Source organism: Vanellus vanellus (genome assembly GCF_965231255.1).
Source record: "Vanellus vanellus genome assembly, chromosome: 6".
NCBI lineage: Eukaryota > Metazoa > Chordata > Aves > Charadriiformes > Charadriidae > Vanellus > Vanellus vanellus.
Window position 1 is genome coordinate 48976196 of NC_138911.1, and position 16886 is coordinate 48993081.

The 16886-nt window shown below is 39.1% G+C and overlaps 1 protein-coding gene across 3 annotated transcripts in view; it reads left to right on the top strand.

Annotated features, from left to right (window-relative positions):
- The window catches only part of TSHR (thyroid stimulating hormone receptor), a gene marked incomplete at both ends in the record, with an annotated part of 75252 nt that overhangs the window by 35887 nt on the left and 22479 nt on the right, over positions 1–16886 (top strand). For all 3 annotated transcript variants that reach the window (XM_082485389.1, XM_082485390.1, XM_082485391.1), the window contains 4 exons: positions 8739–8813; positions 10065–10139; positions 13569–13646; positions 14700–14768. In XM_082485389.1, the coding sequence (XP_082341515.1) occupies positions 8739–8813; positions 10065–10139; positions 13569–13646; positions 14700–14768 (297 nt within the window). The remainder of the gene's footprint in view (positions 1–8738; positions 8814–10064; positions 10140–13568; positions 13647–14699; positions 14769–16886) is intronic.

Below are 16886 nucleotides of genomic sequence, written 5' to 3' on the forward strand. Positions count from 1 at the left end.
ACTTCTGTCAAAGTACTGAAGGTAAGTGTAAAACAATAATATAAGCACCAGAAATAAAATCAGAAGGGCCGAAGCACAGAGCAAACTGGCACTAGCTGGAGACATGAAGAATAATAAGGAATCATTCTGGAAGTGCACTAGTACTATGAAGAATGTTTATCTGGTTATTAAGTGGAATGGGAATGTTATGGACAAAGGCTCCTGGGAAGTGTTTTTATACCTTTTTGTTCTGACCAGTCCTCAACAAATGATGCACTAGTCCAGTTACAAAAGTGGTAGGATACCTGCATCCAGGGACTTCCTGTCATTCAGCAGTACCCTGTCAAGATAAGAAGGTAATGTATTGAATAGAGCTTCATAGGATCCCTCCTGCACCTGGTACTCTTCCATGTTTCCATTACTGATCCAAATGAGGGAGTGGAAAGTGTGCCAGTGTCACAAAGCTCAGATGAGCTGCAGTTTGGCATATTTCAGAGAAGATTTGTGTTTGCAGAGGTTCTATGGGAGAGCACTGTTGGTCATCATGGATCCAGAAAACGTTGTCAGAGAGGAAAGACACTTGTGTCGAGAAAGAAAACATGCCAGAGGCAGATGTATCTTTTAAGGCTGTTGCAAGGGATGAAAGCTACAACCCTCACTGATTTTCCTCACTGATGTTTGACAAAGCAACAGTAATAATAAACTTGAATTAGATTAGTCAAGATTCATGTTAGACTCTAGGACATGTTTTCATATGGCTGGCATAAATAAACGCTAGAATTGTCTTCCTGGGGAGGGTGTCCCTGTCACTAGAGCCCTTTAAGGCTGTGTAATCAGAAACTCCATAGGTCTATTTAATCTTCACTCAGAGAAAGAGATTGAACTAGATGATCTCTTAACGCTGCTCTATTTTCTACATTTTTTTTTCTCTTACTTTACACAGTATGAAACACAAAGGTTAATAAAAATAAAGGAGATAATATCGTTACTGTTACTATAGATAGAGAGCAACTAATGCCAGAAAGTGGAAGTGCCTTCCCTAAGAGTACTTGACAAGCAGAGCTAGAAGTAGAGTCCAGGATGCTGAGACCTAGTTCGGTCCAATAACATGCTCCTGTAATATTCGTGAAAGAGTTTCACGGGAAGGCTTTGGTGTGATAACAATACTTACCTTTGGTTATAATGCCATTCTGTCTTCTGTAGACAGTTTTTCCAGGCCTATTGTCTTCGTGTTCTCTCTCCCTCTTTCACAGTTGTTGTGTCTTTAATGAACATTTAATGAAACATTTACTGGTAGCCCATTTTATAAGCAATGAATAAAGCATTTGGCACTATGCAATACAAATTCTTCACGTGGTACTTGTTTTGTGGTTCACCTTACTAGAAGTTAAAGATAAAATGCTCTTGGGCCACCAGGTTTTGTTGCAGGATTCTTCCATGCAATATGCAGTGTACTATCTTGTCTGGTTTATATTACGTGGATATAAAGGCTTCTTGAGGACGGCTTGAGGAAAAAGGGGCTACCTGGCTAGATAGCTGTTTTCTATTGTTTCTGTATTAGATTCAAAGTGGAGAAGGGACTAGAAAAATCTCCCTCAGGATCTTAAGTTATAACACAAAACTGATCTCCTTCAAAGGGTAATGTAATGTAAGGCTGACTATAAAGAACACTTCCACAAAATGTGCATTTTTAAATGTGTGGCTAGTTTGAAGGAGTAGTGGATGGAGCTCTGGTGTTTCCAGTGCCTGCCAAGGCACTCGTTCCTGTGATGTGCTCTGTCGCACTGCCTAATTTGCATCACTTTCTACTATCTAAATGGTTGGTGAAGAATATGAGTAGAAGCCTCTTCTCTTGTCCCCTTCCAGTGTCTAACCACCCCCAAGACACGTTTAAATTCCTGCCTGGGTGGATAACCAATGCCCTTTGCCATACACATGCCTCTGTCGTGGCTCCCCTGAAGTCAGGCCAGAGCACACCAGCAAGGTCCAAAATCGCCGCTTTATCACACCATGCCAGATCCCAGGCCTGGATGTTGTGTCCGTGACCAGGAAGCTGCAGGCCCGGGCAGGAGTCAGCAGAGCTCATGGGCACCTACACTCACGTCACCTACAGCACAGGCTTCGGGGAGGGCAGGAGGTCTCCTGATCTGCTATACGAGGGTTATGGCAATGTGGGAACCTTTATATTGCTCAAAAGGCACTACCAAAAAAGAAACCGTATACAGACATACAAGATAGATAGACTTTTTTTTTCTCTGCGCAAGAGCCAAAAATGCTACCCAGGACAAGACACCAGAACTCAACTCACAAACCCCAAATCTTTGCATGAAGAAGGGCTACCTCTACCACTCAAAAACGCTTACCAGGTTTTTAAAATCTGTTTGGAAGTAAAGCACGTGTGTTATTTCATCAGGGAATATCCAGGCGTCTGGCAAATTAGACAGTTGCATATAAGCTGTAAAAGAAAACAAGTCATAAATTTGACCATTTTTCTGAATTGCTGCCATAACTCCTCTGATTTGTTAACATTTATTGTTGTTGGGTTTGATTTACTTTCCAATGAACAAGATTATTCAGGGATAAATGTATATATTGTGCTATGCATTTTTTTAATGTTCTCCACTTGCATAGTATTTTCAAAGTACTATCATTAAAATAATACTGGGTAAAGATTATCATAGGGTATTTTAAAGGAGATTGAGGTTGAAGTTACTCTAACAGCTTTGAAAAGAAGTAATTCCACAGAGTTTCATTTTCATAGGTTGTTTTTCATGGACTTTTCATAAACTGCAGTTTTACGTAAATAATCTTTTTACCCTAATTTAAACTTATACACACAGTTTCATTTTAAAAACATTTGTTTTTAAACATGAGAACTTCTTAGGAGAAAATTTAGTGCTTGTGGAAGGGAGGAACTAATTGCTTTGGCTTGAGTCAAGTGTCATGTGAATAGGTATCCTGCGTTCGTCATCATCCCTCCCTGCCAAGCCTGCTAGCGTGCTTCAGCTTTGATCTTCAGCGCTCCATTTTCCTGTTCCTTATTCAGTTTATGTGCCTCTGTCCTGACTTTCTGTTCCTTCCAGACCTCAGCACTCTTTCAGCATGGGTCATATTATCATGAACCTGTGCCTTTCAAGTGCTGAGCAACATCTGCAAACTAAGGATGCTGATCACCTGCTGTATTTTAATGGGCCAGATCTCATTTTGGTTGTAATTAATGGCAAAATTCCACCCTACAAAGATGAAAATTAGGGCCAAGACTTTGTGGTGTCCCCTCCCCCCTTTTGTTAAATTGCTGTCACGATGGTTTCTTGTTCCTTCTTTTTGTATCATTTTTAAGTATGTCTGCGAGACAAACTTGTTTACAAATTCAGAGCTGTCTCTCTGGCGTAAGTATTTATTTTTTATAGATATAATTGTGAAAGTGTCTAATTAGCAGTCAATGTCTCTGTGTAGTTGCCTTACTAGTAGAGCTGCAGCTTGGTAGCATTCCACTAAATAAAAAGCTTTTGTAATTAGGTCATTGTTTCTCAGGAAAACATTCCTGAGGAAGGAACCCCAGAAAAATGCACTCTTTCTTTTCCCCTCCTGTGTGTCTCTGCTGACTCTCCTCTGGTCTCTCCCTACTCCCTTCCCCTCTTCACTCCAAAAGACCTCTCCAATTATACAACCACATGAAAAGCCCTCTCAACATTTGGGAACAGGGCCAAAAGTTATGGTTTGAGTACCTTGCCCTTGTATATGCGACGTCATTTGGAGAGGTGGTTGGGGAACCGCTCTCCGTCCCTGCAGTGAGCTGTGGTGAGCTGGAGCCAAGGGCCAGAGCAGCTCCACCAGCCTCCGGGCCAGGGCTGCACTTCTCTTCTTGGACACCTCGTGGAGCCAGGTCGTGGGATACAGTGCTGCAGAACGGAGAGGAGACTTGATAGAAATGTCTGAGAAGCAACTGGAGAGGGAGACTGAAGAGATTTGGGGGGATGGCTGTATACCTGCAGTGAATTTCAGGGCAGTGGGACAAGTGCTGTGCAGAAAATTCTTGTTAAAAGCTGCAGTCTGGAGGTAAGGGATAGACTGTTTTCTGGTGCTAGCAGTGCAAAGGCTTGAGAGGTGTATGCAGGTGAAATAACATGGATTGTTTGGCTGTAGGGGGAGAATAAAACATAGAAGTATGTATACAAGTGAGAGAAGCCAAGGAAGCGATAGGCAAAGTCAGTCTAAGAAGGTAGAGACGGGTCCCAAATTATTACCACAAAAAAAAAAACCCAAAAGGCCGATTTAAAACATTTCAGAACTGCTGACCTGGATATCCCTAGTTTTTGAAGGTATCTCAACATAACGTGATTATATTGAGACTCTATAGCCAGATTTGCAATTTCTGGATTCTGGTCTTGAACAAACTCAAGGATGTGTCAATATTGCAAGGCGGGTACGAAGGACACGTCTGGTGAATGAAATTTAGAAGCCACTTAAATATGTAAATGTTTGTGCTTTTTTAAAATGTTACTAAATTCATATAGGATGTTAAGTAGCTTATTAACCTTTCTCAAAGTTATCTGGTGAACTTATGTCTCATTAATTAATTAGTTAGACTAATATTTGAATAGTTCTCAGTTTCCTTTTTAGATTCATTTGGAGTTGGAACTAAATATTTATATCTTTGTAACCGAACCTAAGTTCATAGTTATTTGTAAGTCTTGACATGGGACTTTGTGTCATAAAGTGACTTTCTCTGTACACCGGTTCTTGACATGTTAAAGTTTTTTAAGTATTTTCTTAAAAAAACAAAACTGAGTTGCTGTTCGTGGACAGTCAGGTCATGGTTTGATTGTGAGTTTGAGTGCCAGAAATAAAATTTAGAACATTGATTGTGTTTAAAGCACAAATAAGCCAATTCTTGATTGTTTTATATACTTTTAAAAATAAAGCAGAAGCTGAATAGTTTGTAAAGTAACTTTGAATAATTTTGTAAATATTGCACAAATAATTCTTTTATCTTGTGGGTAGCTAGCAGCATCCTTCTTTCTTACGAGCATCTCTAAGTAATTTTTGTTAGGACTGCAAAGTGACATGTTCAGAGCACCTTTTGCCTCTTTGCATCAATGGTCAACAAAGATGCGTATTAACCATCTCAGGTTTTTTTATATTTTTAAAGGCCTTCATTCCCAGAAGGACTCAGAATTCTTACATTGCCGTTGGATTCACAATTTAAGCACTGTGTGCTAAGATTAAGTTGTATTTATAGTGTGTCAAGGTTCCACTTCAAAAGTCACTTAAAATCAGCTCTCATAGACACTTAGATACCTGGGAACTAGCCTACTAGACATTTTAAAGTATACTCTGGCTTTCTCTGCATTTTAGGCAGCTAAAACTAACAATAGTTTTCCTAGAGCTGCTTTTCAAAGGAACCTTAACTTTCTAAATCAGTGGGTTTCAATCTTGTCAATTCATCAATTCAGAAAAGCTTATTGATAAGAGCGCGAACCCTGTCTTATGAATCCACCAATAATCAACTTGCTTTTCTTACGTTTTTGGATCCTTTGGAAGTAATCCTTCCCCCACAGCAGTCTTTTGATTACAATTTGAAAATTATGGTCATATAACATTTAGGCACCTTTGAGTATATTAATCACGACTGATTAATGCAAAAGAAATTGTGAAATCCAGTTTCTATCCTGTTAACTGAGGAGATCAGAACTATGCAAATATCTTTTGTCCTTACAGGCTTAACTTCATCGGCTCCAATATTGATGGAGCTATAGATATGCTTTAAATCTGTGATTTTAGGGGGTAATTCTTTCCGGTACTCTGAGATTAATGATGTTTGAGTGTGCAAAACAAGGACAGCAGCATTGTTCACGAATGGAACTGAATTTGAAGGTCTTTCTCTTTTTCATGCATGTGAAATGAGAGGTCACATATTCAGCCAATCAACTGCAAGAGGCACATTTGACTGGACTAGAAGTAAGGAAAATTGGATTTTTCTCCTGTTTTTTTTTCTTAAACATAGCATTCACTTTGGTCAAATCACTTTTTACCTTTTTATACCTCTCTCATCCTCCTTCTCGTCTATTTGGACTGGAGACTTCTAAGCAACTGGCTGTCTGCTGTTGATTTCTGTAGCGCCTAGCACAATAGGTCCTCTTCTTCCTTTTGGGCCTTAAGAAACCTCTGTAATGCAAAGTGTAGGATGAAATGCAAATATAAATACAGTATATATTAAAGCATACTTCTTCCCTAATCCCAGCATTACCAGTTCAATGAAATCAAACAGCAGGGACATAAACTTTTCCCCAGTGTTCAGTTGAATCATATTGATTTCCTCAGCCACATTATTTAAGCTTTTCTCTGACCACTGTGCCAACTGTCTCATCTGGCAGTTTTAAATCTTTTATTCCCAGATTAATTAGTTTTTCATCTGCCTTTGTTAAACAGCACATGCCCTCTCATGGCCCAGTTACTTAATAAATCAAAATATGATTGAATCTCATTGCATTATTTCGTGCTTCCAATTTCAGTACCATCTGCAGATTTTGAATTCTTACTTTGAGTACCCTCATCCAAATCATTTACGCAGAATACTATGAATAGCAACAAGCTAAAACCTGATGACTCTATGGTACTCCAATGCATTATCCATTTCCAGGCTGAAGGTTGATCTGAAGACTGTCTTTCCCTGGAATACGTTTGGTCCGCAACAAAGGAAGCTCACGAGTCCAGCATTTTAAATGTAGTCAGTGATGGAAAAAACACGTCAGTTAAAGTTTATGGAGCAAATTCCACTCTTTAGGAGTGTGATAACTACGTAACTAATAAAATAATTTGAGAGAAGCAAGAGACTGACACTGTGAAGATTTCTTTTAAATATAGAAACAGTACTGTTCAAAGTAGCTAACAGATATGAAGAATATTTGAATACAGCACTGTAATAGCAGTAGCTATTAATTAATTAATAGCTATAGCTATTAATTACATCAGTTTAACACACAAGTAAAAGGTAAATCCTGTCTCCCTGCAATGTTAGAATAAACAGAGTAAACTGAAGACTTGAAAGTTGGAGCAGAAGAGTTTTGTCAGTACAACAGTATATAGAGAGGCTGAATTCTGAAGTACCTGTATCTACATACTGATTTATCTACTGTCCTACGTCCCTTTTCCCACTTTTATTTCTCAGACAACTTGGCTGGGTTGATTTTATCCTCTAAAAATTATTCCAGTGGCAGAGGTATCTTCAAACCTCAGGTTCCTGATACCGATATTGCGTAGGTTGCTTGGCACTGTTAGAGCACGGTAAAGTGACTACTGCTGACAGAACATCACTCACACAACTTGCACCACCCTGCCATCCATACCTGTCGCCGCCTTCATCAAATTTCTCTATATAAGTAGGAAGAAGTGCTTCCCTCAGCCCACTGCTCCACAGCTAGTCTCAGGAGGAAGACTGGCACCATTCTTTCTATGTGGTTTCTATATTAAGAAAGGCTGAGTGTTGTTCCAGCAGAGTTTTAAGACCAGTGTCCAGAGCTGGTGTAAGGTGAACAGGGCTACCAAGATGATTAGGGGACTGGAACACCTCTCTTATGAAGAAAGACTGAGGGAATTGGGTCTCTTTAGTCTGGAAAAAAGACGGTTGAGGGGGAACCTGATCAATGCTTATAAATACTTAAAGGGTGGGTGCCAGGAGGATGGGGCCAGGCTCTTTTCGGTGGTGCCCAGTGACAGGACAAGAGGTAACGGGCACAAACTTGAGTATAGGAAGTTCCACCTAAACATGAGGAGGAACTTCTTTACCTTGAGGGTGGTAGAGCACTGGAACAGGCTGCCCAGGGAGGTGGTGGAGTCTCCATCTCTGGAGACATTCAAAACCCGCCTGGATGCGTTCCTGTGCAACCTGCTCTAAGGTGTCCCTGCTCTGGCAGGGGGGTTGGACTAGATGATCTCCAGAGGTCCCTTCCAACCCTATGGTTCTATGATTCTATGAAGAAATAGAAGCAAATATGCAAAAAGGGCTGTCCACTTCTGGAGACAGGAAAGGAAAAGAGTGCATGTGATGGGGCCGGGTTTAGGTGGGTTTTTTCATAAGTGATGAAAATTTGGTAGCTTTACTGAGTCTAGACAGGGAATTTTGTCACAGTCTGATTGGTGCAGCTGGACTGCTGACTGTCATTATGGATAGAAAAGAAACCGCAGCTGTGGTCCGTGTCAGGCTGGTTCTTCAACATGTGCAATCTAAAATGCCATCTGCAAACCAAGCTGTCACCAGGGTAGAAGTATTTAAAAACATAACTGTGGACAGAAGATGTAAGGAATGAAGTCTATACTACATTTGGTATCAGTATAAAGCAGAGAGATGCACTATCCTCTGTACTGCTGGACATGGCTATATAGTGAATGGTGTGTCCATTTCAAGTCTCAGAATGGAGTTAAGTGTCCTGAGCCATCTTTTGGATCCACTGATGAGTTCTGTAAAAGAGACGGGAAAAATATATACATCAATACTGAACGTTTTGCTTAATTTTTCTTCTTTTTACTCAACTTTGCAGACATAAGATTCTCACCATGTTCAAAGTAATAGCCATTACCGCGAGATTGCTCTGAAGGCACAGTGGTCTTGAGCTCGTCCTGGCCGGTACAAAAGCTTATTGCAGGAATTAGGTCCCTGAAATTTCATTTTATCATTGCTGATCTCTGTTAAAATCTGATCTCTGATAAATAATTAAATATTAATGATCAATGTGGTAATGTTCCTCCCTTTTTTACAGTGAAATTCGAAATCTTAGAAACTTGGATTACATAGATCCAGACGCCTTTAAGAATCTCCCACTTCTGAAATACCTGTAAGTATTCAGCATCTGTAACAAGCTGGCACTTAAGCCTCGCAGATGACTGTTTATGCTATAGCAGTTTTGTTTCTTTGCATTTCATTTTGGAACTGATCACAGTGTTTTTCCCTGTTGCTTTACTTTAATGACAGAAAGCCAGCTAGGGTAGGGGTTGGGACTTTGACTACTTTTGTGAGAAAGGAAAAAATGTTCACAAATTAATCAGTAATTTTGCCATTCTTCTTATCCATTAAATGTCTGGAATACACTAATGTTTCCTCGGCAAAATTCCACACCTAGCTTGCTTCTTAGGATATGCGCTGTCTTACTATGTTTTTGCAGGGAATAGTGGGAAGAAGGGACAGAACAGAAATATGTACATCTTTTGTATTTACTAGATATTTACACAGGGGTTTAAAGCATACCTGTCAGCTAAATGTGACAAGCCCATCTCTAGGCACCAGATTTCACATGACCTCTATGGCAGAAAGAAATCTGAAGAATTCTCTGTATTCCCATGAAGTTTCTAAAGAGCAGCACAGAGTAACCAAACCATGAAATTCTAAAATTATAGCATAGAAAAGAGAGATAAGAAGAGAATAACTTCTGTGATTTTGAGTAATGTTTGGAAGACTCAGAAAAGGGCTCTGTGTGTGTGTGTATGTGTGGGGGTAGAGGTGAGGAGAAAAGATTTTTCCTGATTTTTCCTATAGATCTGAAAGCAATAAAAAGAAAGTAGTCAAAACAATTTTATTTCAGGAGAATACCTTTAAAAACTGAGAACTATATTTTCTTATTTCCACTCTACAGGAGTTAAGAAATAAGGGGCATTAACTGTACTCACATTTGAAGACAGTTCCCCTTTTTAGAGCTATTTAAACAGCTCTTAGCCTCAATGAAAGATAGAGGATTTGGGGGTCCAGACTATTGTCTGAAGCAGTCTTAATCTCTCAAGTCAATCCAGAGTTATAATTTTTTTTCTCCCTATCCATCTCACAGGCTACTTCTCTCTGCAGATCTGCTTAGCCATCTTATTTTTCTGTGTTCCTTTTTTTTAGATTCTTCAATTTATCATAAATCTGGTATTTTGATATTTTTTTAATTGTTCTTGCATCCTTATATTTTGGACAGTTGATTATAAATGAATTGATTGACAGTAGAGAGGATGAAATAGTTGTACTGCACTGCTGAATGCTTTAAATACATTGTTTATTGTTGTTCAGTGATCCAGTACATGTAATTCTTTCTGTTTCTTCTCTCTTTCAGTGGTATTTTTAACACTGGACTCAAAGCATTTCCAGACCTCACCAAAATCTACTCATCTGATGTGAACTTTTTACTGTACGTATCTGTCCTCACAGCTGGTTAGAATACTGCTATCCTCAGTTCCCAATAACTCCTGTAGTGAAGGTTTCTGTTTTGGAGAAAAATATCAAATAAGTCTGACAAAGCACTTTTCCTCAAGCTGTACTTCAACGATCATCAGTACCAAATCTAGAAAATGCCAGGTCACCTAACACTATACATTTGACCTGGATGAGACACGTGGACACACAAGCGCATTTCTCTTGAATTAGCCAAACCACATGATACACAACTTCTATGTGCCTTTTGCTTTTATTTTGGGTTTTTTTGTTGTTTTTGTAATGGCTGTGTGATACCTGAATTAGTTTGAAGTCAGAATAGTGTGACACGCAGGACCTGATCTGACACACAGCTTGCTAATGTGAAGTCATCTTGTCAACATTCTTCTAAAATTTGTGCTGGCATGGTGAGCTCATATTGCACATTTTCTGATACTATTTTTCACCAAGTTCCTATATTGTTGAATCATAACCTCTATTGGCTATCTGCCTTCTTTCTTCTGACCCCCACCCTGAGCACAGAAGACTCAAGAGCAGGAGTAGTGGACAATCTCATTTTGAGAGCAATTGTTTATCATTACACCTTTAAAAAACTCAGTGTTGGCTGAGCTCACATTTTTAGGAAAATTTTGGTGAAAGCTTATATTATCCAAAATATGTTGCTTCATGAAATTAATGTTTTAATAAAGATATAACAGAAAAGGTGCTTAAAAGGCAAATTGCCAAAGCTGAGAAATAAAGTAAGGGCTTTTAAGCCAGTAGGCCAGTAGCACCTTGGTTTCACGACGGCCTTAGTAGTGAGGTCAGCTCAGGCTGGCACAGCATGTCTTTAAGAAAGAGGACTACTCATCTGCCTTCTGTCAGTCACCCTTTTTTCGTAGTAGTTGAATGAGATGCACGGTCTTTTACATTGACAGCATGAGCTTCTATGAATGCATACTTTGTCTAAATGCCCCTGGCCAACCTTACTTGTTGAGTCACATTTCAATACAAGTCTATAGTCCCACTAAAGGGCCAAAGCACCAGGACTGACAATTCCAAGCTACATTTCCAAGAGGGAGCCATCTCTTGTTAACTAAAGTACTCACCTGGAAAGAGTTTTCCCTCTACTCAGCTTTCCTAATTTAGTTGGGTTTGTTCACATGGGGCACTCTTACATAACATTGAGACCTTCCTCCTTTCTCACACCTTAAAACCATTTACTTTAACTGATTTAAAGACACCCCCTCCCCTTCTTTTTTTTTAAACTATGGCTTGAAGCAAGTTGTAGAACAATTTCTTGGAGAGATATCTTAAAGGTATTTCAGAAACAAAGAGCTCTGCTGTAAAAAAATTAGGTGTTTCTTGGTTGTCAGAAGGCAAAGATGACATTCATCTTTGTGCCCTAACCTGCAATTTAAGTTCAAATTCTGGGTTGTAATCAAGCCAAAGAAGAGGAGCAGCTCAGATGAAGACTTGCAGGCTATCTCAAGGTAAAAGTGTCTTCGTCACTACTTAGTCCTAGAGAGGAGTTAATGATCTTATATTGTAGCAGTTCTCAGCTGGAAGAAGCTTGACTTCAATTAAAAGGTAAAAGGCAATTAAAAATGAGAGTATTATGCCAGAAGGTGGCTTGCAAAGATGTGATTGATGGTCTACCCTAGGCATTGTTTCAGTGCTGCTAAAGGGTAATCTTAGTTGAGAATGGTCAGTTCCCACTTCGTTCATGGTCTGCCATTGGCAAGATGAACCTCAGAGCAATGTAGAAAGGCTGGTTGCTTTGCTAAAGAGTCTAGACCTGTAGTGAGCAATCAGATCTTCCCTCCCAAAGATCTCCTGAGACTAGAGGTAAGCTTTGTGCTAATTCATGCTCCATAACCTGGAGCTGCTCTGTTTGACTTGGCTGTAGGCCTCCGAGATTGAAACCTGAGTTAGCCAGAGCTCTGAATGGGATACACCTACATCTTGAGAGCTATTAGGGAGTTCTTCAAAACCCAAAAGGGCTTTAGTTTAGATTAAGCTCTACTAGATTGTAAATTAAACACTACATTTACTAAGTAGAGAGAAACAAGAATTAAATAGGCTACATGAAATAGAAGCAGTTTATAGCGCTGTGTCCTTGCTTCCAACCATCTCAGTGATTTTCTAAGTGGTAGATAGCAAAACATTATTTTACTTCTACCTCGAAAATTTTTTATAAAGATCGTTAACAAAAAATAAACATGGGTCTTATACGTTAATGACTTTTTGAAGAGCAGACCTGCAGTTTCAAGGGAGGTATTTCTAAACATTGGTATGTTGTTTCTTTCATCAAGAAAAAAATCTGCTCTTGAAGAATAATAGGTTTCTGAAATATGAATAAGGTATAGCTGGGGGAAAAAGCATTCATTATATCACTATTGGTCTTTGAGGTCAAGCAACTTACAAGTAAACATTTGTTTAGAAAAGAATTTGAAAAATGTCAAACCGAAATAACTTGTGGTAGAAACCACCTATCAGTGAAAACTACTTGGAATGAAAATGGTTGTAGTACAGTTCAGTGTTAGCAAATATATAGCACAGAAAAGGAATGAAATTGTTCCTCTCACATGGACAATTGTTAGGACTTCTTGGCCCATGGAGGTTACGGTCTGGCCTTACTAGACCACATCTAATCTACAAGCTGAAGAAAAGAAAAACGTGAAGAATATTTTGGTTTTCAGACTCCAATATGGTTCAGGAAAAAGCAGAAAAAAGACAATCAGACACTTTGCTCTTTGTTTCTACCTTTGTTTCTCTCCTTTCTCCAGGTCATACATGGTAAATCTCTTTAGTTTTAATTTGTCCCTTTTGTCACAACAGTGTTTTGGTCTGAAGATACATAGTATTTATTAAGACTACAAAGTGGGAGTAAAAAAGTATTTAAGAAATGACAGATAAACACTCATTTGGAGAAGAGTTGAGAAGAATCGTTAGGTTAGACAACATAATAAGTTGTGTCACTTGTGCTAGATGCAGTTCTGTAAAAAATGCCTCTGTCCTGAATAATGTATTATCTCATGTCTTATCTGAGCTTAGCTAGAGAGTCGGATCTCGGTTCGAAAGTCACTTGGGCCGCCTCAATTGACACTGCAGCATTATTTACTTTGCTAATTCTCTGGCTTATGAGACAAGGGACCTGTCTGTGCTGTCAACCACTATAATGACACAGGCTGGCATACCTCACCAGGACTATAAAACCCATCTTCTTCACAGGCTAACTTCCCGGAGGCTGGAACACGCTCATTCCTCAATCATCCCACATGTAACTTCTGGCCTAAGATATAACCAAAAAAGTTATTCTACACTTTTATTTATTGTCAAGGCAGAGAACAATTAATAATAAAACTGTTCTGGAGAAGCTCTGTTGGGCAGATGTTTGATTGTGATGTTTTGTCTCCTTTTTCAGCGAAATTGCAGACAATCCTTTCATGACTTCAGTGCCTGCAAATGCTTTCCATGGGCTTTGTAATGAATCCCTAACTCTGTAAGTTCTTCCAGTTTAAGTCACAAGGCAATTACCTTTCTCGAGCATATGGGAAAATGTTTAAAAATAAAATAAAAATAAAAATCCCTCTCCTACTTGGTAGTAGTTTGTAACAGAGAAACACCATAGACAGGTAGTATCCATAACCTAGTTTGTGTAAATCTTTTACTTTGACAGTGATTTGAATCAGGCCTGCTACTTTTCTTTAAACTGGCTTACCAAAGATGTTTTGCTTTTGTATGACCCTAGTGACAGTGAATGGGTATGCTGGAGAAAATCAAAAGGAAAAGTTTGCAGTGTTCTTTAAAGCTACAGCATGATTAGAACTGTGTCTTTTTGCAACCTAAGTGGCACATACTGTGAAAACTAATAGGTGGCAAATGGAAGAAGAGTCATATTTGAAGAAAAATTGTTAAATAAAGTTTAGTTACACAAGTCATACTCAATGTGAGCCACAAGAAAGTCCTGAGGGGAGTGAAAATTACTATAATGACTTATGACCTGAAGTAGGGCAAAGAGAACTAGAATGCAAAAGAATGAATTCTAAAGAAATTCTAAAAAAAATCCTTTTGCTCTAAGGGAGCAAAAGAATGAATTCTAAAGAAATTAAAAAAAAAATCCTTTTGCTCTAAGGGAGCAAAAGAATGAATTCTAAAAATTCAGGCAGGCCTGAGAGTAAAGTCATACCTACTTTGCTAGATATTAACTCATTTAGCCTTCCTTAATCAGTCCTAGCATAATTTTCTTTCCTTGTTTTTAGTCTGAGGGTGGGAAAGTTTTAGCAAAGTGGTTTAGCCTAGTTCTCTTTTTGCTGTAAAAAGAAGTAAAAGATGGCACACCTGCCACATGGTATTCGTGATTCAGCTTCACTCGAGAATGCTGCTGAGCATTTGTTTGACCTTGCACTATAATTGCTGCTTCTTCAAGAGATTAAAATTAACCCATCCATAAATGTGCTGTTGCCCAGAAAAATTATACATAATATGTTAGGTATTCAGGTATTGAAGCAACCCAAAATACACTAATTTTTTTTTTTTTTTTTTTTGCTTGCAGCAAACTCTACAATAATGGTTTTACCAGCATCCAAGGCCACGCTTTTAATGGGACAAATCTGGATGCTATGTAAGTATCAGATCATTCTCTCAGAGAAAAAAAAATAAATATAATAAATACTCTATGCTTGTCAGAGTCTCTTAAATACATATCTTATTCTAATTATTTTTAAGGAGCAAAGAGAGGATATTAATTTCAGCCACCAATAAAAATATGGGCACTTAATGTCTTTGGCAGTTGGCTTTCATTTGGTATGTATATTTATAGCTCAGAAATAAAATGATGGCAGGTAATTCCAATGTGAATTTTGTTCTGGTTTGAAGCTACAATAAAATTTCTTTTGATCAGTAACATTTCTAAGACAATTTGGAAGATAATTATGCTGTCTTACTTACAAGTCAGTTTATTTTAGTAAGTGTGGCACTGATAATGGTAGCAGCCCTTTTGCAGAACTCTCTTGTCCACAAAAATGGCAGTGGTGTAAGGTGTTGGAAGCAGTTCAGAGAAACCAGTCATTTGCACTAGAAATGAGAGATGGGCATCGCAAAAGCATGAAGCAACCATTTCAGTTTTGCCTTCGCCTTCTTATTTTAATTTCTGGAAAACTGATACTTAGTGGTTGAATATCCTTTTTTACGCCATACCCTAAAATCATGTGCCTCAATCATTAACAGAGAACAAATCTCAATTCCAGAGGCTCCATTCACTTTGGCAGAGCTTACCCTGGTCCTACAGAGGCTCAACTGAAGAGTCTGGCTGGCAATCTCATGAGTAAAGCGATTTCTTCATCATGAGCTTTTAAATTAACCAGAGAGGCATGAGGATAGATTATTTGCAGTACTTTATCTTAAATTGGGCTTGAATTCTATAAGAATTCTGTAAGAGCATCCTTCACACGGTCCTAATCTTTCCAAACTGCTTTTTTTCCCCTTAATAGCTTTCTTAAATTTTGAAGAGGTTTGAGTTAAACTAAAGATCTGGGAGGATAGGTCTTATTTCACTCACATTAGTTCAGTTTGAACTTTCAGATGAGAAAGGAAGTTTTTCATGATGACGAAGTGTTTGTACTAGTGCCCTCAGAAATTGCAAGATGTAAAATAGGGCAAAATGAATCCAGTATCTTGACTGAATCCCTCTAAACTGTATATGCAATACTTAAAACCTTTCTAAGCCTTAGGCAATATATGAACTGCGTTGGCTCTTCCATTTCTAATGTTGTGATGAAACACAGGTTGGAGATGATTTTGTAGGAATTTTTCTTTTTGCTTCTCTGATAGTGTGCAAGTGCTATTGTTTCTGGTCTCTTCGGAATTTTCCTTATTATTAAAGAACCAAGAGAAAATGTAGTTTTAGAAGATCTGGTGTCCGAAACGTCTGTTTTATTGGACTGGGTGGGAGTAGGAAAGACATACTCGGTTCTACAGATCCTGCTTGCTTACTTTCAGAAAAAGTTTGTAATTAGTATTCTTTAAGGGTATTTCAGTATTCTTTAAGGCCTCAGGTGTAAAGGGCCTTACAGAGAGATCTGGATAGACTCGAGAGCTGGGCAATGACCAACCTTATGAAATTTAACAAGACCAAGTGCTGGATTCTGCACCTTGGACAGGTTAATCCTGGTTATACACACAAATTGGGGGATGAAAGGCTGGAAAGCAGCCCCGCAGAAAGAGATCTGGGGTCGATGGCAAGTTGAATATGAGTCAACAGTGTGCCCTGGCAGCCACAAGGGCCAACCCATGTCCTGGGCTGCATCCAGCACAGCATCATTAGCCGGTTGAGGGAGGCGACTGTCCCACTCTACACTGCACGGGGGTGGCCCCACCTCAAGTGCTGTGTGCAGTTTTGGGCGCCTCGGTATAAGGGCATCAAACTATGAGAATGAGGAGAGTCCAGAGGAGAGTGAGCAAGATGGTGAAAGGCCTGGAAGGCAAGACTTACGGGGAGAAGCTGAGGTCACTTGGCTTGTTCGGCTCAGAGAAGAAAAGGCTGAGGGGTGACCTCATAGCAGTCTACAACTTCCTCAAGGGGAGCAGCAAAGGGGGGAGGTGCTGATCTCCTCTCTCTGGTGACCAGCGATAGGACGTGAGGAAGTGGAATGAAGCTGCATCAGGGGAAGTTCAGATTGGACATTAGATAAAGGTTCTTTGCTGAGAGGGTAGTCAGTCACTGGAACAGGCTCCCCAGGGA